Source organism: Pinus tabuliformis, chromosome 5_2, assembly GCF_031772625.1.
Source record: "Pinus tabuliformis cultivar Carrire ecotype Pingquan chromosome 5_2, CPIR1, whole genome shotgun sequence".
Lineage (NCBI taxonomy): Eukaryota > Viridiplantae > Streptophyta > Pinopsida > Pinales > Pinaceae > Pinus > Pinus tabuliformis.
Window position 1 is genome coordinate 180,046,834 of NC_142306.1, and position 26,804 is coordinate 180,073,637.

Consider the following 26,804-nt stretch of genomic DNA (forward strand, 5'->3'; position numbering starts at 1 on the left):
CAAATGAGCAAATAAAGGGAACATACAAGGATAAAGTGGCTAGGTATGGGCCCATTTGGGAAATCATTAATTAAAGATGGAACAATCAACTCCATCACCCTATACATGCAACTGGGTTTTTTCTGAACCCAAGGTATCATTATAAAGCTCTGGAGGCAAAAGCTTTGATTGGGGTGGTTAGAGATGGATTGATTAAGAGCCTTGAGCGCATGATCCTTATTGAGAATGAGCAGTTGGAGATACACCGACATAGCACTTCTTTTAGTAGAGCCACAGGTACCTTTGGCAAGAACCTAACAAGGATTACAAGGGAAGCAAATGAGCCAGGTAAACAATTTCAATTTTCAAATTCTTATTTTGTTAAATTGTTTATAATTTGAAAGTTGGATATAATTTGTTGAGATAACTCATACAACTATGTGTTTTGCAGCACAATGGTGAGAGGCATTTGGAACCAATGTTTTAAAAAACGACCGAATCGAATCCAAAACGACCGAGTTGATCCGAGTCGTTGGGATTTTTTGTGACCCGACAGAAAAAACGGAACGGGAGGCCGAGTCATGACTGACTCGGCCGAGTTATTGCATGACTCAACCGAGTCAGTCATGACTCGGTCAACCCGGCCGGTTCTGCAATAACTCGGCCTAGTCAATGAATGCGGCCTGTAACCCAAAAAAAATGCGATTTTTCATATTTAAAAAAAAAAAGTTTAACTATTAGCTGAGTGTTGGGGACTCCAAGATGTTTTCTAAATTAGTTAAATGCTATTTGGGGTCCATTCCCCTCTCCTAGTATTGATATGCTATTCAAATTTCATGGTAATGTTAAAATCTTAAAGTAAAAGTGACATTCTCCTTAATCTTCATTTTCATCCTTTTAGTTAAATTTTTAACATTACCATGAAATGACACAAGATGTTTGAGAGTGGTTCCGGCCTCATTGGATTTCATATGGAGAAAGTAGAATTTTAGATTTCATTCAAAATCCAGCAGACTTATCATTTTTTCAAGATTTTAGGATTGGAGGATTGCAATGTTTCCATTGAATTTTGTCATGTATTACGGTATGGAACTCGTATTTAATCAAGAGCACCAATCCCTCTATGTACCTTGATGTTAGTGACATTGGTTGTCGAACTCCTCTGGGATTTGCTCCCAAACCAGGAGCTTCTGAAAATGTCGCTCCCGCTCCCGTTTTCGCTCTCGCTCCCCACTTTCGCTCCCGCTCCCAAGTAACACTGAGCTAGATGATGTTGGCAACTCTAGCAGTAGCCAGTAGTACTGGTCACAAACTTTTGTTGTAGAGGCCATTTATAGCCTCCTTGGTTATGTGTTTTTGTTTTGATCTCTATATCATCATCGTGTATGTATTGGACAGTGCACTGGGTGCCATTTTGATATAATGGATATATTTATGAGCCTACTTTGATCATATGTTGTCTTCTATCTATATTCTAATTCTGTGTGTTTAGAAACATGAATGAAAATCTTTAAAATTATGTGTTTTTATAAAAAATAAATATTTAGTGTATTTTTTACAACGACCGAGTCATTGAAATCGAGCCGACCGAGTCGATACCGAGTCGGAGTCGGAGTTTTAAAACATTGTTTGGAACAAAAACAATTAAATGGTCTAGTCTACGTCCAATACAACGAAGAGAAATTGTTTGGAACAAAAACAGTTAAATGGTCTAGTCTACATCCAATACAACTTCCGGCTAAGACGCAACCAATTGATGAAAAAAAGACCTGATATAGATCCCATTGTGTTGGAAGATATTGATCAATCATCAGATTGGGTAGTGGAGAGGTAACCAACAGAGTTTGACCCTGATGAGGATATTGGTCTTGATTTGGATTTAGAGATGGAGGCATTACAACATAATGTTCAGTTAAATGTAGATCCACTAGTACTAGGCCCAACCCCAAGTCCTCTAGTTGTAGACACTTCCTCTACTTAGCCACGACACAGGAGCATAACTTGTCTATCTCAGCATGCAGCTATTGTGCCTGCTAGTGCTACTACTTCTATAGTTGCAGCTAGAAATCTTGATGAGGAGGAGGAGCCATGGGTTTCCCCGTCTGACTTTGATTCAGAGTCTGAGCAAGATGATGTTGGCTTCTCTAGCAGTATTGATTAGTGATGTTTTGTTGTAGAGGCCATTAAGAGCCTCCTTGGTTATGTGTGTTTGTTCTGATCTATATATATTACATGTATTGGACAGTGCAATGGGTGTCATTTTGATATAATAGATATATTCATGAGCATACTTTGATCATACGCTGTCTTCTCTCTATATTCTAATGTTTTGAGTTTGGAAACATGAAAGAAAATCGTTAAAATGATGTTTTTTCATTAAAAAAATAAATATTTAATGTATTTTTTACAAAGATTGAGTCATTGAAGTCAACTAGGCCGAGTTGATACCGAGTCGGAGTCAGAGTCGGAGTTGACCCTCGGTGAGTTCCGAATCCGAGTTGGAGTTTTAAAACTATGGTTCTAGCCTTATCAGACTTCAAATGGAGAAAATAGAATTTCATATCCTATTCAAAATTCAACAGACTTAACAGTTTTCAGGAATTTAGGATCAATGAGATTGTGGCATTTCATTAGATTATATAATGTATGAGGGTATGTATTAGCATTTAAACAAGAGCACCAAGCCCTATATGTACCCTAGTGTTGGTGGTGTCAATTGTTGAACTCCTTTCTCATGCTCTTAGCAAAAAATTACTTTTCAATCAAGTCAAAATCATCGATCAAGCATGTTAAGCTTTTTCTACAATATTTAAAGGCTTGGATTAGGTAGTTTGATCAAAATTGGGCAATGTTGACTAATATCCCTAGACAATCGAGGTAGAAGCAAAGGCTGGACAAGAGGAGAAGAATCTAGATTCTAGATGGTTGATGCATCTAAATGGTTGATGCTCGAATAATTAATCATTAATGTACAATGGATGCCATATCTATCTTGATTTATGTACAAATATGCATGCTTCCATATTGTCTACAATGAATTTGGTATTTTGGATGTTTTTTTTTTTATAATATAAATGCAAATATATATATATATATATATATATATATATATATATATATATATAGTAAACACTCATGAGATGCTTCACTTCCTAGATTTTTGGGAATTAATGCTTCTGCGTCCCCGCTTCCAAAAAAATGTCCTTGCTTCATGCAAAACTGGCATGAAACCCATACTTTAAAAATAAAATTTCTTTTTCTTTTTTCTTATTTTACATGATATATAATGACATAAGCACAAAGATAATTATGAAGACCAAACCTAGTTACATTTTTCAACATCGAGAAGGCGACCCAACTCCATTGTTACAGTACTGGAATGAAGACCGATGTACGAGACTTGGTTGATCGAAAGTTGAGGGCAAGGTGGCCGTTACAAAAGGTAGAAGGCCTTCAGATCTTTGAGGTCTTGAACATACATGCCGTTTGGAAGACACATTGACGACAAGTTGCATTAGAGAAGTCGTACTGTCCTCACGACGCCCAAGGCGTTATTGGCCAAGGGCCATTTTTGTAACCACACACACACTATATATATATATATGTGTGTGTATATATATATATATATATTAAAAATGTTCCTTGAAAAGAGAGGAAGGGCAAAGGGGAAATAATTGTAAAGACTGATTGCCTCTTTAGAAGGCCATGCCTTGCAATATTTTGTAAATGAAGGCTTCATTTTGCTGATTAATATGACTTTCTTATCCAAGAGATAGATGTATCATCCTTGTTTGGTAAATTGCGTGCATTGCATTTCTTGAGTCTTGCATGGTAACATATATTTATGAGTGCCTGGGCTCTTATAAGATTTATGAAGTAGTTGGTTTTCTTAGTGCTTATATTTGTTGCTTGGTCGTTATCTTGGCAGGTTCACAATCGTCTTGTTCTTAGCTTACATTTAAGCTATGTTGCACGAAACGTCTAGGAACACGACGTTTCAGGCCGTACCCGTACCCGAAACTTGGCCAAAACACGACCATCTATATAATCATCTATGATAGTTAATATAGACTTGTGTCTCCTTCTAAATTGTCATCTATGGGTCTTATTCCTTTTTTTCTTGCAAGATAATATGTTATTCACTTATATATATATATATATATATATATATATATATATATATGACGTTTCAGCTAATGTTTTGGCCGACATTTTCATTTTTGGGAGGTGACGTTTCTAAACGTACCCGTTTCAGAAATTCCGAAACGTTTCGGCGTTTCGTGCAACTTAGCATTTAAGTGAAGAATTCAAGTTATGTTGTCTAAGTTTTATTTAGTCCGACAATAAATTTCCCAAGTCCTCCATCAATTAACTTAAAGAATCGAATTAAAAATAATGAAGAATGCCGCTAACAGTAAGTTGATAACTCAGTTAAATAAACAAAAAAAACAAAAGCAATTTTTTGTCCTCTATGTGGCAACCGATCCCACATACTGGTTGGATGTCACCACACCAAATGAAAGCAAGTCTAATTGGGACTTGCGATCGGGTTTCCTCCCTTTGTTGGTGGCATTCCAGCAAAGGTCATATTTTGCCTGTCAATGCTGTGCAAATGGAAGAGGACTGTGGCATATCATCATGACTAAGCAATGTATACGGCTGTTGGCTGGCTGGCTATCCAAGATAGGAGAAAATTTTTCTCGGGGTTACCCAATTTTGGTTGGTAACATGTACTATGGATTCTATTAATACCTTCATTAACATGCAATGTTTTCATATATTTTGCAACTAATTTGGCATTCTGCATGTGCGCATATATATATATATATATATATATATATATATATATATATATGCACATGGTCCCTGGATGCTTCACTTCCTATATTTTTGGAAAATTGTTCTCTTGGTCTGCTCCACACTCTGGCAACATAGGATTTAGAACATGTTCTGAAAAGAAAGTGGCATGTGGCTTAGGCACATAGCCTAAAAGGAGAGGCATGTGGCTTAGTATGTAGCCATTTTCCAAGTTTTGTGAAGTCTTGGTTGTGGGGCTATTTCTGCTTTGGAAATGGATGGCCGTTTAGGCATTTTGGAAAACTTAGGTTAGGGGGGAAAGGAGTGCAAGATATCGTGATAATGAAGCAACATTGTTTGCAGCATAAATTTTTTAAGAAACTTCGTTGGGTTTTGCTTAACTGTTGTTGAGAAAGCCAATGAAAGTCTTGAATTCACAGAAATATAATTCACATAAATCTTCAGGGAGTTGTATCTAAATAAGAAGTTATATGGTGTAAAGTGATTTGTAATCATGGGTCTATTATAAGTGGGAAAAAGGTGTTGTGAAAATTGTTGTGATTACTTTGTTATTTGGTCTGAGAGAAAAAGTTCAGTGATCTTTGAAGGTCTTTCAATAAGAGGTTCAAAACACGGGTTTTGTCAATACTTACAAAGATAGTAAAATAAGTTATGTTGCACTAGTTTTGGGGATGGGGGACGGGGTTGGGGACGACTATATATATATATATATATGCAAAATTCAATATTAACATTTGTAGTTGTTTCAACCTAGTGTTATGCACAACCCTCACACTCGCCAATTAAAATCTCAAACAATTTGAAAAGGGGATGAGTGACATTCCATTATTGGCCACTAGACATGAGCGTTAGCTTTAGGAAACCTAAGTGTAACTACTTTAAATTTGTAACAAGGTCCATGAACAATCTATCAAGGAGAACTGTCTTTATATTAGTTTTTTTTCCTCATATTTCTTGTTAATGATGACTATGTTAAACACAAAAGGCATTCCCTTTTCAATAGGTTTTGCAAACTTCTATACCTGTGTTGAAAACCATTGTAAAATAATTTGGTTTTCTAGATATTAAATTCATATTTCAGATTAAGAAGGGGATTGAATAGGAATTTATTAAGCATTTAGTACTCAATCCAATTCACAACTATCTGATTGTTTTCACAATGTTTGGGGTTTGGATGATTGAAGCACTGAACTTGAATGAGTCCTCGAAACCCACATACAATATGTAAAAGCTGAGATGATCCTAAGAAAGAACAAGAAAAATAACCAAAAGGATCATCATTTTAAAACGTTGTATTTTCTGTTTTCTTGACATGGAGGGTGCTTTTTGTATTTTTACCATTCAAAATCCAATATCTAAATCACTAGAAATCCAAAATGAAACCCATCATACAAAACCCATGTTTTGAGCCGCAACTTGTACAAATAATTTAGATTCAATGCATTCCAAAAAAAATGAATGTGAAAAATGATCATATTGTTCAATCATCAATGTCTATGATTGTCAAAACTGAAGCTCTGTGCTTGGATTATCCCTAAAACCTTCCCAAAACATCCCTGAAATCTGCCGAGAAAACCATTGAAATCTGCCAAAAACATCCCTAAAATCTGTTCGGAACATCCCTGAATTCTGTCCGGAACGTCTTGGGGATGGCTAGCAAGTCCCCAAGTCCCCAATGGAGTTCCCAATAGTTTGGGGACGTTTCCTAAGGGTCCAAAAGTCTCCGGAACGCGGGGACACAGGTTACGTGAGTATTTTTGGGTGGGGACGGGTCCCCATGCAACATAGAAAATAAGTATTGTTTTTCTAGTCCCATACATTTTGTGACTTTAACCAGTGGGACACAAATAGTCTTGTCTGCTCGTGGGGTAGCTCTCTTGTTTGTAATTGTTTGTTTTCCATGTAATAGTATGTCAAAGTCATATATTGTACTTTCTTTGGCTTGTTATCCTCAATGCGTTTACTGTTTCCTCGTATCAAGTTCCATGATTTCAATTATCGGAATTTGGCTTCGGAATTTGGCTTCGGAATTTGGCTTCCTTGGTGATATTAGCTGCATTTAGTTGATTGCATTTCTGTGAGTTGTGGGTTATTTATGGAGTGTTTAATGCCAATCCACTTTGCCATGGAAACACGTTATTGCTAACTTTGTGTTCCTTTCTCATCTTGTTGGTAATATGGGTTTGTTTCTAAACTATTGCAGGCTGGAGTACGAGCAGAGGCGCGATACTGAGGCTCCAATCAAAAAACTAAATGCCTCTCTAATTACATTGGATGAGGAGCTTAAAAAAGTTCAAAATCAAGAGGCTGAAGCTAAATCAGCAATGGATGATGCCATACATCAGCTAGATGAAATTAAAAAGGAAGCTGAGGGTATTGTCTTCCAATCTCCCTTTATGTTTTTTGAAGCTGAAACTCAGTAAGAATAGTTGTTTTCCTTCCAGTTGGCTAAATCAACTTGAACTTTAAGCATCATCTAATCATATCTTTTTATATCTTTCTTTTGTAACAAATGTCGTAGGCCAACTGTATTGTTTCATAGCTTTCCTAGAAATTTGTCATATATACATATAACTCAGTTATAATTTTGTATGGAAGGAAAAGTTTTCTACATATTGATGACCTGCATAATTAGAAGTTAGTTTCCCTTTCTGTTCAAATTGGTTTGTTTTAAACCTATAGAGTAAGGGTCTGTATAGTGGTTATTCATTTCCCCGAAGTCAATTTTATATCCAACTTAGAAATATCATCAAACGAGAAGCTTAGTGTTTTAGAAATCAGAGGAATCAATTAATGTTTGATATTCTTTTAATTTGATCTTTAACTACTTAAATTGCAGAGCATATCCTTGATTGGACTTGCACCAGCAATTTGAATGCTGAATTTAAAGGTTGTTGAAAGGGTGGATTGATTTTTCTAAGATCATGAGAGGATTGGGCAAGTGCATTTTTTAACCTTTTTAAGCATGGGGGTGTTTTCTTTCCTATTATTGAATGGTATCCTACAAAATCAAATTGTATAAATAAAATCCAACACTGAGGTTAGCTGAAGACTTGGTTCCTCAATCTAGTCAAATTCTATTGTATTTAGGGTTGCCGATTGTTACCCACCAAAAATGGGTGAGTCCTAGGAGAAACATTTCTCCTATTCATCTCTTCCAGCCGCAAGCCAGCAGGTCCTCAGAGCCACTTTGTAGCCGATGCAATGTGCCATTCATATTTCTGCCATCTACATTAGTTAAGAGCACATGTTAGAAGGTGGTATTCTGATCAAAGGGCACTTTATTCATTATGCAATTGGGTGCTTATGTTTGTTTGCATTTGGGCATGTTGACAAGGATTATGGGGTGACTTGGAAGGAAGAAGGGTCTTGGCTGTAGTCTTTTTCCTTCACCTTAAATGGGGGGGTTAATTCTCTAACCTAGTCCAGTGGGATCACCCCTAATGGCCCATGGCTTTAAGGGGCACTACTTGGCAAGCCATCTATACCTATTCCATACTTACCACTTTCCATCTTAAATTATGAGCCCCTATTCTACCTCCCTTCCTCAGTTCAAATGATCATTGGTTCATTGAGATTTGGCATCCACACATCCTCATACCTTGGGTAGGGCCTGGAAATGTTAAAAATAATAAGGGTACCAAGGAGGTGTTTCCTAGTGCATTAGCTTTTTTGCCTAGGAGGACAGTTTAATTACCTTATTAGCATGTGACTTTATGGGTTATATTAAAGTCATGGTGTAAAAGTTGCTTTATTTGGTACATGTACTAGGTACTTTATATTAATGTCACTTTATGTCATAAAGTGATTTTATGAGAAAAAGTACTAAAGTACCTTTTAATACTAAAGTTACTTTCTATTTTTAAGTTAGCTTTTTGGGAGGAAAAGGTATAAGGTACAAAACATTAAAGTGACTAGGGAGTTCATTAAATGGGGGGGACCATATAAGAAAGTGGGTCAAGTGAGGGAAATGATCTCCACCATCGATCTCATGGGCTGAGATCTAATTTCAACCCTTGATCAATATGGTTAATGTTCTCCTTTCTAATGAGAGACAAAAAGGGAGAAAATGTATTGTAATTTGTATCTCATTCATTCTTCAATGTGCATTTTGGAGAAATGAAGAGAAGAGCAAAGGGAAGCGGAGGAGTTCGCTGAGATAGCTAGGCTGAGAAGGGGGAACACAAGAAAGACTCTTAAACCCATGTTTACCAGCAGAGGCTTCTAGCACGCAAATCATGGAACTCGTGTAGTGACAACAGGCCAAAATTTCAGGCGGTTTCTGCACTGGGTTTTTGAGGAAGTCTGAGAGGAATACTCAGTGAAAATCTTGGAGAGATAGCGCTGTCTTTTACAGCAAGTTTTCTTCTGACATAGAGATAAGTCTGCAGGTCGACTTTACACATTTCTGCATGCTAAGTTCTAAGGAGAATCTAAGAAAAACTTGTATGCAGTCCAAGGCCAAATAGGAAATCTTTTTGCACCAGAATCAAGGCAGATTTTGGAAGGAGATTTCTACAGGACAAAGGTTGATTTCTGTGTAGAGAAGTTGACTGTGGCCTGAACTCTCATTTGTCAATAGTCTAGAACAGTGAGTAAATCTCAAGAACTTGAGCTGGAGCTGTGACACTTATTCCAAGGGAACAGGCTTCATGTTAAAGGGAGATAAGTAACCTGATATGCTCATGCTGTCTAAATTATTTTCTCCAAAAATAAGCTAATATAATCCTCTTCTCAGTGCTGGTTTTTCTAATTATGAGGTTTTTCGAGGGTCATTGTTGACCAAAAATCACTGTGTAAAATTTGTGTATGCTTTTGTTATCATTTTCTTATCAGTTAGAAACTTAAATGAAGTAGAGTAGTCCTGAATGTTTTCAAAATAATTTGCAAAGAAGTTTTATATCAACTAACTTGTTTGGGGCTATGAGCATTAAACACTATGGGAAATCCTTGTAACTGGGAGGGCTACATAGAACTAAAATTTGTACTTGGTATTAGAGCCTTTGAACCTACGGTGAAGGAACCTTCAGTTGACAAGAGACACTAACAAGTAAAAATTCTGCTATAAAACAGTGAACCAAAACTGCCTACATATACCAGAGTACAGTGGTTGATACTCAAATTTGAGATTTTGTGTTTGTTGAGGGTCATGGCGACTGGTTTGAGGATGGAGGATAGATTGAGTGGTGCTGATAATTTTGGCCCCTGGAAGAAGAGGATGATGTACTACTTGAATAAGTTGAAGTGTGGGACATACTGGAGAGTCATGTGCAACCTCCAACTGATCCAGCTAAATTGGTGGACTTCAACAAGAGGAATGTGAAAGCAAGGAGAATCATTTATGATGCCATCAAAGACCACCTATTCCCTCATGTGATAGGAATGAAGTTTTCCTACGAGATGTGGGATTCCCTTTTCACACTTCACAGGAGCTCTAATGCGGATAGGAAGATGGTGTTGAGACAAAAGTTAAGAAACACCAAGATGACCAATACTGACACCATGACCTCATACCTCAATAAGATCACACAGGTGAGAGATGAGTTGGCTGCAGTGGGATGGATTCATATATGACATTGTGGTTGGAGAGCATTTTCTAGATTGTATGAGGATGTGGGATGATTTCATCCAAGATGAATCCAAGAGGAGTGCCAAGTGTAGTAGTCTATGTGGTGGGGCAGATGAGGAGGAGAGTGTTGCGCTCATAGCTAAGGGGAGGAAGTGTCAATTTTTGTAGCATCAGATGTGTTCTAGACTTGAAATTTGGTGGAGAGGCTAGAATGCATGAGATCTCAGAAACCTAGAGATCGTGCTTGGAAATTCCATCTAGAAATGCCTTAATTAGATTATTAGTAAGTTTTTTAATATTTCTTAAGCCTAAACTTAGGGAATATGACTAATTAATCATAATTAATTAAGTCAAGGTGTGAATGTTCTAGAAACTCACACGAATTGACTTCAAGTTAATTCTAGCCATCGATTAAGATTTAATCTTGGTCGTTGAAGTCTAAACAAAGGATTATAAGAAGAAGTCGATAGGAACTTGGAAAAGAAACTTGAGTAGTTCGATTTCATGAGCAAATCAATGTCCAGAGTAGCAGCAGTCAATTGTCGGAGAGAGATCCAGTGAGATCGAAGCAGTGATCGAGGGGCAGGGATAGTGAGCTGGAGGAAAGATTTTCCAAATCTGGGGAGGCAACGACAAGTGAGTCGAATTATCCCAGAGAGGTAGCGCAGAGGGACTGCATAGTGCTTCAATCAAGCAGATTGGTTTGGTGAGGAGAAAAAAATGTTCTCAGTTCTAGAGGCCGGGAAGGTGTCCCAGAGGGTCGAAGAGATGATTTTCTCAACTTCCAGAGGTAGAACGACTTCATTTGAGCCCAATCCAGAGCAAGCCGTCCAGCCAGCTATGCAGAGCAGTGCAGAAGTTGATGGAGTGCTCCAGGAGGTGAATATTTAATAGGGAAAGTCCAACCAGAGATTGCCTGTGGGAGAAGGGTAATTCCCTTTAGTATTTTACAAATATTTTGTTGTTGTTTGGATAGCCAATTGGGCATCCATAGATGACTCAGATTTCACTGTTGCATAATAAATAAAACCCTCACTGCTGCACCGGTTTTCCCAAGTTGGGTTTTTCCGGGGACATTTGTCTAAAAATAACTGTGCTATTTTATGTGTGTGTGTTAGCATTTCTTCTGAGGTTTATTCTTCCGCAATTTTATTTGTGTAGGTTGCAGTGTGAGTTATTCAATATTTGTTGTAGGAAACATTAAATAAATTGTTGAATTTCATCAGTGAACGAGTATTGTCATTGTATCAATGACAATACCCCATCGAGCTGTTGAGAAATCAAGGGCAGCTAGATCAGGGAGATTTCTCTTAGTTTGATCACTGCTTGTGATGTTCTTTTACTTGATGTACTTTGTAGTTAGCTTTTTCTTTACTTGATTATTATATTGTTTTTATCATCAAAGAACTACCAAACTATGAAGATCAATGAGACAAGAGGACACAAAACGTAGACTGCTAGTTAGGGCCAAAATCTCTCCTCCTTAGAGGAAAACCCGGAGGAATTCTTCTCTTCTTATAGAATCTTCAAATGACGAATTCCAAGACCTAAGACCCTTGACAAAGACCCATCCATGACCAATTCAAACTTCTCCTTGACGAATTTGATTTGCACAAAGTCGACCCAAGTCAAACATGCTCCAAAACTGATGCAACTTCTCCTTCAACCCCAATTTCGGACTTGCAACTTATGACTGCAATGTTCGGCCTTCTTGCAGAAACCCTAGCTCGCACGTGTGAGTGGAATATGGTAGAATATGTCTCCTTTCTTCTTCGCTTGGGGATCTTCTTTCTCCTTAGCAACTCGACCTTGAAACTTGATTTTTATCAACTGAAACTCCAGCTTCTCTTGACAGGTCTGCAATTCTGTCTTGCTGCAATAAATGTTGCCCTAATTCCTCCGCACGTGTGAGAGATTGTAGCCCTAAAACAATCCTCCAATACTTCAATCCAGTGTTGATAATATCGGTATCGGGAAAATATCGGCGAGGGTCCAGAAAATATCTTATCGGCAATATCGGCGAAAATATCGGCAAAATATCGACAAATATCGGCAAGCATAAAAAATGCATAATATATTCATTTTTTTTCAGATTTTTAAACATATAAAGCAATAACAACATGAAATAAACACATTGGCACATAAATATGAAGAAAACACTGATATATATGATGTCAAATAGAAATGATACATCAAAGGCGATACCAAATCCTGCTGATCCCTGATAATTGTCCATTCAAGGACTCAAATGTGGAGAACCAATACAAAATAACATCACATATATAAAAGTATCTCATCATCATGAGTTATATGTAGCATAACAAATAAAACTAGCAGCTATCTATCTGAAATCACTGCCCTCTCCCCCTTTTATGGGAAAACATGATGGGTTGTTTGCCAGGCCTGCCCCTAGTAGTAGGAGGCCCTGACCCTGCCTCTGCACCTAATGTCAAATAATGAGTGCTAGGTATGGGGCTATGCTCTCCTATATCTATAGCAGATGGTGTTGATGCTGATGCTCCCGCAGTGTCCTCCTGCTGCTCCTTTGAGTGCCGCTGCTCCTCTGACTCCGAGTCCTCCTCTTGCGGCCCCTGCTCTAATGGATCATCTGCCACTGGCTCTAACCATGAAGGTGACTCCTCCAAGAGGGGCTCCTCAGACTCCACCCTCCACGGAGACAATACATCAATATTGTCTAAGCTAAGTCACATGACACGAGGACACGAGACGCGGAGGACACGTAAATACGAGTATTCAATATGAAACGCAACGACCTGGAAACAAGACACGGGGGACACGTTTTATATATATATATATATATACCGAAATATAGTTTTTTATCCATATTAAATTGCAGGTTGCAGCTTATCTAATCAAATTAAAATATAATTACTTCTCAAAGTTCATAGTTCACTTTAAAAAAATAAATAGAATCAAAATTTACTATTTAGAAATTAGAATGTGATATGCTTGGTCTTGATTCTTGAATATTCAATGTTCATTGTTCATGTACAACTTACAAGCACATAAGAAAATAACTAAAGTCTAATCCTATTGATTTCCTCTGCCCCTCTTGCGAGAAAATGCCACAGCTTTCCCTTTCCCTCTAGATGTAAATGCTGGTGCTGGTGGAGTTGGCAGTGGAGTTTGCTATGCTCTAGAAGCTGAAGAACTAGAAGTAGGAGCTATAGGAGGTAGATCACGTCCTCTACTGGTGGCAGGGGTAGCCTGGGCAGGTGGTGTCACTTGGAAATATTACAATCTCCCAATCCTGAAATCCTAAAAACTGATAAGTCTACTGCATTTTGAATGAAATCTAAAATTCTACTTTCTCCATATGAAATCCAATGAGGCCGGAACCACTCTCAAACATCCTGAGTCATTTCATGGTAATGTTAAAAATTTAAGTAAAAGGATGAAAATGAAGATTAAGGAGAATGTCACTTTTACTTTAAGAATTTAACATTACCATGAATAGCATATCAATACTAGGGCCTAGAACACTCAAACCCTCCTTGGCAGCAACCACATAGCTCTCCCCTTCCTTCTCCAGCAATCAAAAATGAAAACGATATGAAAAAAAACCAAAATCGGATTTTTATAGGCCATGCGGAAATTTTTTACAGTCACCGGGCGATATTTTCGATCGTCGCGCGATATTTTCGGAAATATCGGCGATATTTCGGAAATATCGCGATATAAAATATCGCCGAAAATATCGCGATATTTTGTCGGCGATATTTCGGCTCGCCGAAAATATCGTGATATTTCCGAATATCGCCGATATTTCGGCGATATTATCAACACTGCTTCAATCTATCTTCCTTCTCGTTCTTCTCTTCTTTGCTGGTTATTAGGCTTCTTATTCTTGTATTCGAACTTGAGTGAGTGCCTTTTCCAAATGAAGTCGAGTTCCATCTTATAGATAGGCTTTCATGAGATTCAAACAACCCTAATGAGGTCGACTTGTCTTGGAGGGAGTCTTATGACACTTTTTGACTTACATTAATTCTCTTGACATGATACAATATGCCCAATGGGGTCTTTTACATATTACAATGACTCTTTGACACCTAGACTTTATGACAAAGCCCTAGAAGCACTCAATGGGTGCTTGAACTATAAATAAAATGACCTTGAGCATGAAACCCATGCTACAAAATAACAATAATATTTTTTTTTTCTTTTTACATCAAATACATAAAATCAAATTTACATATGACATTATGAAGATCGAACCTAGTTACATATTTCAATACTCCCTCTTAAATAGGGAGGTATTCATAATACATACGAGGTACATGGACATTCTCATACTGAAGAATTCTCATATGAAGAGTTGGATTGGAAGCCATCTCGTAAGTTATCTTTTTAGCTTATGTCAATGCATCTCTTCATATCGACCAACAGTGTCACAGAGCAAGGCCTTGACTAACAAATCTATCTCTCCATAATCTTAGAGCACAATGCTGGGAGACAAATGATTAATAGACACCTTCATCTCTCAAGGCACATACCCCCTCCGGATGTTCACAAGGTATGTCCTTCTAGGACCATTCCCATATCGGATTTACACATCCTCATGGAATTTCATCTTCAACTACTCTTACATATTGGATGCCCTACCTCATCCTCAAAGAGTATCGAAATTCATATACTTACCCACTCCTCCATTCTTTCTTCATAGCATGAAGACAAGAATGATGTGTCTATCTCTCCCTCTCAACTACGGAGGATCTACTCATTCCTATAAAAGGAATATACCCAGGTTCCCTCTTAACTAGGGACTTGTTATCGACAACAACTATCTGCTCTTTGGTGGAGATCATGGTACTATCAGCTGCTTGTAGAGCTCCTCCTTTCGGTTTCATGTCATGGATGAACTTCAACTTCTTCATCATGGAGCCTTCTTCTTCTAGAACTTCTTTGTAGGGCATCGACCATCTTCTCCATCACTTACCTTCAACGAGCCATAGTGTTGAACCAATAGTCATGTCATCCTTTTCTTCATCGGGAAGCGACCTTCTATTCCACATCTGGTTATCCTTCATACAAATACCTCTTCCAAGTCATGTTTCTTCAGGATCTTCCATCCAATCTCATGAGTACTGGTTGTAGGTGACTTTCTACAACCCTCTTTCGGTAGCCCTATTTCAACCCAACCAAATGCTTTCTCAAAAATCAAAATGAACATTAAATCAAAGTTACCTCTTTTTGATGGCCTTTTGTCATGACTTCCACTTCTAGCAGCATCAACATCCTTTCGCAAACTGTATGAATCCATCTCCAAGACATACATTACCAAGGTTTTCCTTGTCCAACATACATATCAGGGTCTTCATACTGTCTTCATGGAGATGTCATAGCTAATCCTTCTGGATATCAAATGTTAATCACTTATCTTATCTTACGTGACTATAGATACATCTTTTACAAACTCTTATTTCACCTTCACATATTGCTTTCTCAGGATCTTCTATACATGGTTCCTTTATCATAGGAACCATAGTTGCCAACCACCTCATATTTTTGATGAGGTCATATTATGTTGATTTCATCTCGTCAATATGTAGAAGAGTTCAAGGCACATTGTCTGCATGCCTTCATGCATCATTCTAATGGAAAAGTTTCTTCTTGTTTCATCATGCTCATGAGATAGAGCATTTTAACCATTCTATCTGCAACTATATGATGACATGACTTTATTTATCTATTACCAAATATATACATACCTCTTCCTTCATGTGGTCATCTAGACTTCCTTTGGCAACTTCCTTTCCTTGCTTGAAGATGAAAAGGAATACTAAAACAAACTTAACATGTTGCACTCCTTTGTCACCATCCCTTCCTCCTTCTAATTAGTGGATTTGGCAAAAGTGGAATGTAGACTATTTGTGAGACACTTTTTCTAAGTAGAGGTGAATCTTTTAACAACGATTCTTTCAATCTTGCTAGATGACTCGCTTCAACCATTGCTACTTCGATTATCCTTCTATGGTTCTAATGAAGATGCCATGAGCTATTTTCTTTCTATTATGTATGATGATTGCTTCAACCGTATAAACTTCTACTTCAGTTATCCTTCCATGCCTCTATGATGATGTCATCTCAATCTCTGCTATAATGCATCCTATCAAACGTGTGATGCTTTCCATCATGACAACTATCTTCTACAAACTGAAAAGAACCAAGTGTATGATGTTATCTCAGTCATAGTAAAGGTCTTTCACCTCTTCCTTCTTTGATTTCTTCTTTTCAGGTTCTTTTACTTCTTCGGTGACATGGGCTTCATTTCTTTCCTTTCTCTTCTTGTTGCCCTTTTTGAGTTTAGGACAATTCCTTTTGAAATGCCCATATTAATTACATTCATAACAATGAATCTTAGACATGTCAATTTTCTTTTGAAATCTTTATCGAGATTTCCCTTTCTTCCTTGCCATAGCTGCATAGGCTTGAGTTTATTCACTTGATCAACATTGTTCTTTTCCTTCAATCTGGTTTCTTCAATTTTGCATAATGACCATAGATCATTGAATGGGGTAGTTTCCTTCTTTCCATAAATATTGGATACAAAGTTGCCCCATTCATCTGGTAGTGAATTGAGCAAAGTGGTGGTCATTTCACGATCAAACATTACTTCTAACTCTTGTAGTTGATTTCTTATTTGAGATACCCTCATAAGGTATGAGGCTACCCCTTCTTCCTTTGATACCTTCATCTTGTATAATTCGGTTCTTAACGATATTATTTCTCCTATAGTGCTTACAAAGAACAATTCTACCAGCTTTTCATAGATCTCTTTCGATATCTTCAACTTTGATACATAATGGATGGGAGAATCCTTGATTGAATCAATAAAGATTCTTTGAGCCCTTATTTCTCCTTTCATGTACTATGATAGCGCTTGAGATTGCTCTTGAGAAGGTTTAGTGATTGATCCCATGACATATTCACTAACTTCATTTTCTATGAGGATCAAATCTAGTCTCTTCTTCCATGCAAGGTAATTCGATGACCCAACAAGTTTGTTGTTCTCCTTGCAGAAAGAAGTCATTGTACATAGAGACATAAAATATATAATACTCACTTGTCAAGTGAAGATTCTCCTTTGATGATGATATCTTCAACTAGATACCTTCTTGATGATGTTTGCTTTCTTGATCATATTTTCTCTTCAAAAAGACAATGCTTCTTTTTCTTGATGGAGAGAGATGATTTTCTTCAAGGATGTTTGAGATGTGATCCTTTCTTCAAAGTGAGGGAGATCACTTTGATTCGTTTGTTGACGACAAAGTGCTTCTTGTTGCTTCCTTTGGATGTAGAATGTAGAATGTGGAGACTTCTCAAGATGCTTCAAATGTGTTAAAGTCATTCTTTCCTTGAGAAGTAGCGTCTTTGAGGTCTTCTTCTTTTTACAAGAGTTATTTCCTTCAAGATGATGTGTAGACTAGTCATTCTTCATGTACTTAGCTCTCCTTGATGATTTGACTTAAGGCTCCACTTATGCGTGGCCCTTATGTATCCTTCATCAATGGAGTGATCTTCAAGCTGCCTCTTCTTCTTGTCACCTTTGCTCTGATTCCATGTTGAGATATTAAGGGCAACTAGATTAGGGAGATTTCTCTTACTTTGGTAACTCCCTGTGATGTTCTTCTACGTAACTTGATGTACTTTGTAGTTAGCTTCTTCTTGATTATTATAGTGTTCTTATCATCAAACAACTTCCAAACTATGAATATCAATGAGACAAGAGGACACAAAATGTAGGTTGCTAGCTAAGGCCAAAACCTCTCCTCTTGAGAGGAAAACCGACAAAGATTCTTCTCTTCTTATAGAATTTGCAAATGACGAATTCCAAGACCTAAGACCCTTGACAAAGACCCCTCCAAGACCAAGTCAAACTTCTCCTTGATGATTTTTCTTCTCACAAAGTCAACCCAAGTCAAACTTCTCCAAAACTGATGCAACTTCTCCTTCAACCTCAATTTCGGACCTGCAATTTATGATTGCAATGTTCGGCTTTCCTGCAGAAACCCTAGCTCACATGTGTGAGTGGAATATGGTAGAATATGTCTCCTTTCTTCTTTGCTTGGGTATCTTCTTTCTCCTTAGCAACTCGACCTTCAAACTTGATCTTTATTAACTCAAACTTTGACTTCTCTTGACAGGTCTACAATTCAGTCTTGCTGCAATAAATGTTGCCCTAATTTCTTCACACTTGTGGAAGATTTTGTTGAAATATGTAACTAGGCTCGGTATTCATAATGACATGTAATCATGATTTTATGTATTTATTGTAAAGAAAAAAATAAATTTATTATTGTCATTCTTGAGGCATGGGTTTCATGCTCAAGGGAAATTTATTTTTAGGTTAAGCACGCACTGAGTGCTTCTAGGGCTTGTCTTTGAGTGAACAAGTTATAAGAGTCATTGTCATGTATGAAAGACCCTTTTGAACATGTTACATATTGTAAAGGAAAATTTATTTGAGTCAAATTAGAGTCAAAGACCCTCCAAGACCTTGTCATGGTGCCTCAAGCAAGTCGGCCTACATGAAAGGTCAAGTTGGCCTCAAGGAAGGAATTCATACCCCTAGAAAGCCTATAAATAAGAAGGAACTCGACCTCATTTGGACATACAACAAGCAAGTTCGATTTCCCCGAGGAAGACGCTGGAAAGGGACGAAAAAGAAGAAGAAAAGCAAGATCGAGGTTTTTGGGTTTCTCTCTTTCTTCTATTAGGGTTTCTAAAGTTGTTGGGAAACTCAAAGTGCTGGTAAGTTTCTAGGCAAGTCAAAGTGTTGGATAGTTGTTGGGGTCAAAGTTGCAGAAGAAACCATTGGGTCAAAGTTGCAGAAGAAATTGCTTGGTCAAAGTTGCAGAAGAAACTACTGGATCAAAGTTGCAGAAGAAACTGCTGAGTTGAAGTTGCAGAAGAAACTGCTGGGTTGAAGTTGCAGAAGAAACTGCAGGGTCAAAGTTGCAAAAGAAACTGTTGGGGTTGAAGTTGTTGGAGTCGTAATTACTGGAAAGAAAGCTGATCAAGGAGAAAGGTTGACTTGGTCTTGGAGGGGTCTTTGTCAAGGGTCTTAGGTATTGGAATTCGTCATTTGAAGATTCTATAAGAAGACAAGTTTTCTTGTGGCTTTTCCTCTTAAGAGGAGAGGTTTTGGCCTTGGCTTATCCTACATCTTGTGTCCTCTTGTCTCATTGTTCTTTATGATTTGGTCGCTGTTTGATGATAAGAACGCTAAATATAATCAAGAGAAAGAAGAAGGGAATTAAGTTAAGTAAAAATACATCATAAGTAGTTATCAAAGTAAGAGAAATCTCCTAATCTATCTGCCCTAGATTTCTCAATATGGTATAAGAGCTAAGGTGACAAGATAAGGAAAGGTAGGTTCAAGAAGGACCATCAAAAGGAGTATCAAGAAAGATCAAGACATCAAAGAGGACATTGAATCATCAAGAAGGGATACATAAGGGCCGAACAATCTAAGGAGTATTAAGAAGGACTATTCATTTCAACGATCAGACCATCTAGAAGCAAGAAGAAGAAGAAGACCTCAAGAACCCCACCTCCACTCAAGGAAAAAAGGTATACACATTGAAGCATCTTGAAATCTCTACATAAAAGAAGAAGCATCAATAGAATCAAGGTGTTCTCCCTCTATTTGAATCAAGAATCTCATCACAAGCATATTTGAAGAAGGACATCTATAAAAGAGGCGTTGTCATCTTCAAGGAATTGAACATCATTATCAAAACAAGAAGGCATCAAGTTGAAGATATCACCATCAAAGGAACATCTTCACTTGACAAGTAAGTATCCTTATATCTATAACTAAATCTACTATCAAAATGACTTCATTTTGCAAGGAGAGCAATAAGTTGGTTGGGTCATCAAATTTCCTTGCATGGAAGAAGAGGATAGATTTGATCCTCATAGAAAATGAAGTCATTGGACATATTAAGGGTTCAATTGTCGAACCACCAAAAGAAGAAGCTGAAGCTCTAGCAAAGTATATGGAGGAAATAAGGGCTCAAAGAATCCTTATAGAATCAATCAAGGATTCCCTCATCCCTTATGTGGCAAAATTAGAGAAGTCAAAAGACATCTATAACAAGTTGGTAGAATTATTCTCCGTAAGCACTGCAGGAGAAGTAATATCTTTGAGAACCGAGCTATATAAAATGAAGGTGTCAAAGGAAGAAGGGATAGCCTCATATCTTATGACGGTGTCAGAAATACGAGACCAACTGCAAGAGTTGGGGGAAATAATGTCTGATAAAGGATTGACCACTGTGGTGCTCAATGCACTACCTGATGAATGGGGCAACTCTATATCAAGCATCTATGGAAAGAAGGAAGCCCCCCCATTCAGTGCATTCTGGTCATTGTGTAAGATTGAAGAAATGAAGTTGAAGGCAAAAAGCAACGTAGGACCAAGCAAACAAGTTCAAGCATTTGTTGCCATGGTTAGGAGAGAAGGAAAGTTTGGGAAGTTTGGTCCTCAGGAATAAAAAAAAGATTGATATGTCAAAGATCCATTGCTATGGCTGTCAGGAATTTGGGCATTTCAAGAGAGATTGTCACTGAAGATGGACAACACGAAAAGGAAAGAAAGGAATGAAGCCCATGTCACTGAAGAAGTGGAAGAACCTGAGAAGAAGAAATCAAAGGAGAAGGAAGTGAAAGATCTTTACTATGACTGAAATCATCTCCTTCACTTTGTTCTTTTCAATTTTTGTGAAAGATAGCTATCATGGTAGAAAGCACTGCAAGTGTGATAGGATGCATCAGAATAGGAGATGGCATCATATTAGAAGCATACGATTAAAGCAAGAACTCATGAAATCATTATAGAAGCTTGAAAGGATAGATGAAGTAGAAGTTTACATGGACGTAGTAGTCATCATAGAAAGGAAGTAGCTCTTGGTAACCTCATTAAAATCATAAGTAGTAAATATGAAGAAATTCATCTAGCATGATAGAATATAGAAAGAACTCATCATACATCATCATCATTAGAAAGGAGCATTTGCAGAATGAGGATAATCAAGATGCTCCGTTGGAATCTTCATTAAACGGTTCACTTCTACTTGGAAGAAGCAAGTGTCTCGATGATTATTTTACCTTATGTGGGATCCATTGTTTAGAATGATGATGGTATGGTGACAAAGGATTGCAACATGTCAAAATGGTTGAAGAACTTTCAAGCAAGGAGAGGAAGTTGTCGAAGGAAGTCTAGAGGACCAAAAAGAGAAAAGAGGTATGTATATGTTTGATAGATTAGGTCATGTCATCATATAGTTGTAGATAGCATGGGTGAATGCTCTACCTCATGAGCATGATTAAAGAAAAGGGATCTCTTCCTTTGGAAAGATGCATGAAGGCATGGTTCACATATTGACAAGTTGAAATCAACATAATATGTCCTCATATGAAATATGAGGTAACAAAGATGAATTAACTATGGATGCAAGTTCCTGGGGAGCAATATGTGAAGAAAGAAAGAAGAGATTGTAAGATGCAACTATAGTCACATACGAAAAGATAAGAAATCAACATCCGATGACTAGAAGAATTGGCTATGACATCTCCATGGAGAAGGTATGAAGACTCTGATAAAGTCTGTAAAGGAAGGAGACCCTTGACATTGAATGTCTTGGAGATGTATTTATGAATGTGCAAGATGTTGATGTTGCAAGAAGCAAATGTCATGATGAAAGGCCATCACAAAAGGTAACTTTGATTTGATGTTCATTTTTTATTTTTGAACAACATATGGATGGGTTGATATAGGGCTACTGAAAGAGAGTTTTAGATGTCACCTACAACTAGCACTCATGTGGTTGGATGGAAGATCTTGAAGGAAACATGACTTGGAAGAGGTAGTTGTATGAAGAAAAGCCAGATGTGGATTGGAAGATCACTTTCTAATGAAAAGAAGGATGACATGACTATTGGTTCAATCCTATGGTTCGTTGAAGGAAAGTGATGGATGGTCGATGCCCTACGAAGAAGAACTAGAAGATGAAGGCTCCATAATGAAGAAGATGAAGTTCATGACATCGAAAGGAGGAGATCTACTAGCAGCTTATAGTACCATGATCTCCACCAAAGAGCTGATGTTGAACAAGTCCATAGTTAAGAGGGAGCCTAGGTATATTCCTTTATAGGAATAAGTTGGTCCTCTCTGACTAAGAGGGAGTGACAAATATGGTTCTCTACTTCATGTGTCATGCACTAGACCAAGACTAATAGCCGTATGTCTTAGTGAAGGCCATGAGGAGAGATAGACACATCATTTTTGTTTTCATATTGTGAAGAAAGAATGGAGGATTGGGTAAGCATCTGAGATTGATTCTGATACTCTTTGAGGATGAGGTAGGGCATCCAAGATAAGAGTAGTCGAAGAGGAAATTCCTTGAGGATGTGATAATTCTAAGATAGAAATTGTCCTAAAAGGACATACTCTGTGAACCCCTGGGTCGGGTATGTGCCTTAAGAGACAGTGGTGATGCTGTCTGTCAGTATTGGTCTCGCTAGCATTGTGCTCTAATCTTGTGGAGAGATAGAAGTATTAGTCAAGGCCTTGCTATGTGACAATGCTGGTTGGCATGATAAGATGCTCTCGTATAAGCTAATAAGAAAGCTTATGAGACGGCTTACCAATCCAACTCTTCTTATGAGAATTCTTCAATTTGAGAATGTCCAAGTACCTTGTATGGATTATGAATACCTCCCTAGTTAAGAGGGAGTGTTGAAATATGTAACTAGGTTCGATGTTCATAATTACATATGTAATCATGATTTTATGTATTTATTGTAAACATAAAAATAAATTTATTATTGTCATTCTTGAAGCATGGGGTTCATGCTCAAGGGAAATTTATTTTTAGGTTAAGCACCCATTCGGTGCTTCTAAAGCTTGTCTTTGAGACAACAAGTCATAAGAGTCATTGTCATGTATGAAAGAACCTTTTGGGCATATTACATATTGTAAATAAAAAATTACCAAGTCAAATTACAGTCAAGGACCCTCCAAGACCTTGTCATGGTGCCTCAAGCAAGTCGACCTACATGAAAGATCAAGTCAGCCTCAAGGAAGCAATTTGAAGTGCTAGAAAATTGTTGGGCAAGTCGAAGTGTTGGATAGTTGCTGGGGTCGAAGTTACAAAAGAAACTGTTGGGTTGATGTTGTAGAAGAAATTGTTGGGTCGAAGTGGCAGAAGAAACTGTTGGGTCAGAGTTGTAGAAGAAACTGCTGGGGTCGAAGTTGTTGGAGTCGAAATCGCTGGAAAGAAAGCTCATCAAGGAGAAAGGTTGACTTGGTCTTGGAGGGGCCTTTGTCAAGGGTCTTAGGTCTTGGAATTCGTCATTTGAAGATTCTATAAGAAGAGAAGAATTCTTGTGGGTTTTCCTCTAAAGAGGAGAGGTTTTGGCCCTGGTTGGTTTCCTACATCTTGTGTCCTTTGGTCTCATTGTTCTTTATGATTTGGTAGTTGTTTGATGATAAGAACACTAAATATAATCAAGAGAAAGAAAAAGCTAATTAACGTAAGTAAAAATACATCATAAGTAATTATCAAAGTAAAAGAAATCTCCTAATCTAGCTGCCCTAGATTTCTCAATAGATTTTAGCCCTAAAACAATCCTCCAATACTTTGATTTATCTTCTCTCTTGTTCTTCTCTTCTTTGCTGGTCATTAGGCTTCTTATTGTTGTAGTCGAACGTGAGTGAGTGTCTTCTCCAAATTAAGTCGAGTTCCATCTTATATATAGGCTTTCATGAGGTTCGAACAATCGTAATGAGGCCGACATGTTTTTGCTTTGGACGACTTGTCTTGGAGGGAGTCTTATGACACTTTTTGACTTACAATAATTCTCTTGACATGAAACAATATGCCCAATGTGGTCTTTACATATTATGTTAATTTTAGGTATGTTCTATGCTTAGAGAAATTTACTTCAATTTTTCATATTAGCCCAATGACAATATTCAGATTAGCAATGATATCAGCATGATAGTAAAGTGTAGATAGAACATAAACATAAATAGTAGAAGACAAGCCAAGACAAGAGGACACAAGATGTGGCACCAACCAAGGACAAACCCCAATGTGGGGAACCCTTGATCAATTCTTCTTATATTCTTCAATAGTTCAACACAGAGAGAGAGTACAAATATACAAAACTGATATTTATGACAGCAGTAGAAAATCCTTGACCAGAGAAGTCTGTTGGTCAATTTGGACAAAATCTTTCATCCACGAAGCATCCACAGGAAGCTCATCAAACGGAGCCAAACATAGTCAAACCTTGACCCAATATATCTTCCAAAACGTTGTTGTCTTCAAGCTGTACTAGTTGTCACTGCTACATTTGTTAGTGCATCAAAATTCAATCCTCATCCTTCAACTGATTCTCCAAGGTGATTCCATCACCATGCAACTCCTCAACTCAAAAATACTAACCCTTGACAATGGCTCTGTCCATTTCATATTACAGAAGCAACATACAACCCTCCAATAGTCATCAAGATAACTTTAGATCTCAGTAGTATTGTCTCACAAGACAACTCCTAGATTATGTTGAAGATCTGGGCATATAGAGGCCCTCATACACCCATACGAAATGCTTGACTGTGGTGTTATGGCCTGTGGCCTAACACACAGTGTTTAGTAAGCATATTCATTATTGTTGTCCCTTCAATAACACCCCAACAGGCCTGATACTATGCTCCTCTAACTCGGTCCTCTTGCAAGAAGAAACCAACCTTATATTGTCACAAAAGAGATGCCCAAACCATGCCACTTTCACGCTGACAACCTGCTGTGTTTATGGCACTTTAGGTATCGGTTAGGCCTCCTCTATACAACGTATAGGGGCCTCTTTGAACAACGATTAGGTCCACCCTTAACTGCGGATTTAGGGCCTCCTCATTACAATGTATAGGGCTTATGTTTCACTGTTGATCAACCCTCCTTTGCTGCGGGTAAGGCTTCTTCATAAGTGCGGGTTAGGGCATCACTAAACAACAGATTAGAGTTCCCTTTTATGCTATGGATTTAGACCTCCTTTGACTACGACCAGACCTCTTCCTTGATAGCTGCTAGGGCTCTCCTTAATTGCGGCTAAGTCTCCTCTTTTACTTGCGGCTAGGGCTTTCTTCATGACTGAGTCTATGCCCTCTTGGTGACTGATTAGGGCATCACTTGACCCTCCTTTCTCTGCAGCTAGATGACTTCCTTCTTGACTGTAATTTAGGGCAGCGTATAAGACTAGGGCACTCCCTCTAAGACTCCTCCTTCAGGATTGCGTCTAGATCTCATTAGGGCAGTGTATAGGTCTCTTCATGACGGTGGCTAGGGCACTCCCTTTAGATCTCTCTTTCATCAAAACCCAAACAAAATGAAGAGAGAGATCACAAGAGATGAGTTTCAAAATGACTTGAAGACCTCTTCTATTTATAATAAAACATTGAGGACAAGTGGGGGTAATTTCGTTGTTGGCCGACCTTGACGAATTGTCACATAACACAAATAATTTCATATATCCATGAATACATGTCGGAATTGGATTATCTTTAGATCAATCCTACACCTCTCGACGAGAGGAATCCAAGAAAAATATCAGCTGCCATAAATAAGATGACCCACATGGAGTTTGGCCCGAGTTGCTAATTTTAACACTCCCTCTCAACTAGGGAGAACTCCATCTGCTAATCCATCTGCAGTCCGCGCTATCTTTGCCATCAATGCCCTACACTACTCTGCTCTGCTGAACTATGAAGAAGAAGAAGTGATCGAGAATGTATCATACCATTCTCTATTGAGCCGAAGTTAGTCCCATATAAAGAGAGTGTTTCATACCACTCTTACTGCTCCGAAATCAATTCCAAATAAAGTGAGTGTCTCATACCACTCTTACTGATCCGAAATCAGCTCCAAATAAAGACAGTGTCTCATACCACTCTTACTGATCTGAAATCAGTTCCAAATAAAGAGAGTGTCTCATACCACTCTTACTGACCCGAAGTCAGTTACAATTGATCCCAGATCAATATCATCCTATAATAGGGAGTACAGTAGTACACGATCCGTCCATCGGTAGTACTATGGTCCCTATCCTCATTTCCCTGCTCATTGGCTAGATGTGAGGTACTTCCCATGAGTCCCAGACTGCATAGGTAGGATGTCTTAGCAAGAGAAGGATGAACCGCTCATTCTTCTTACATGTTGCCATGGGGTGTCCCAGGGGAAGGTTGAACCACTCATCCTGTACACAAAAAATCACTAGGCGAAGGTTGATCCACTCACCCTATGATTGTGTCTCAATAGGAGAAGGATGAACCACTCATCCTGCCTACATAGAAAACCACTAGGGGAAGGCTGAACCACTCACCCTGTGGTTGCTCATCGCTCCAAGAAGT

General features: G+C 38.0%; 1 protein-coding gene across 2 annotated transcripts in view; it reads left to right on the forward strand.

The window, feature by feature from the left end:
• TTN8 (Structural maintenance of chromosomes (SMC) family protein) overlaps positions 1–26,804 on the forward strand; it is a 315,922-nt gene that overhangs the window by 281,434 nt on the left and 7,684 nt on the right. For both annotated transcript variants that reach the window (XM_089436139.1, XM_089436140.1), the window contains exon 13: positions 7,001–7,170. In XM_089436139.1, the coding sequence (XP_089292265.1) occupies positions 7,001–7,170 (170 nt within the window). The remainder of the gene's footprint in view (positions 1–7,000; positions 7,171–26,804) is intronic.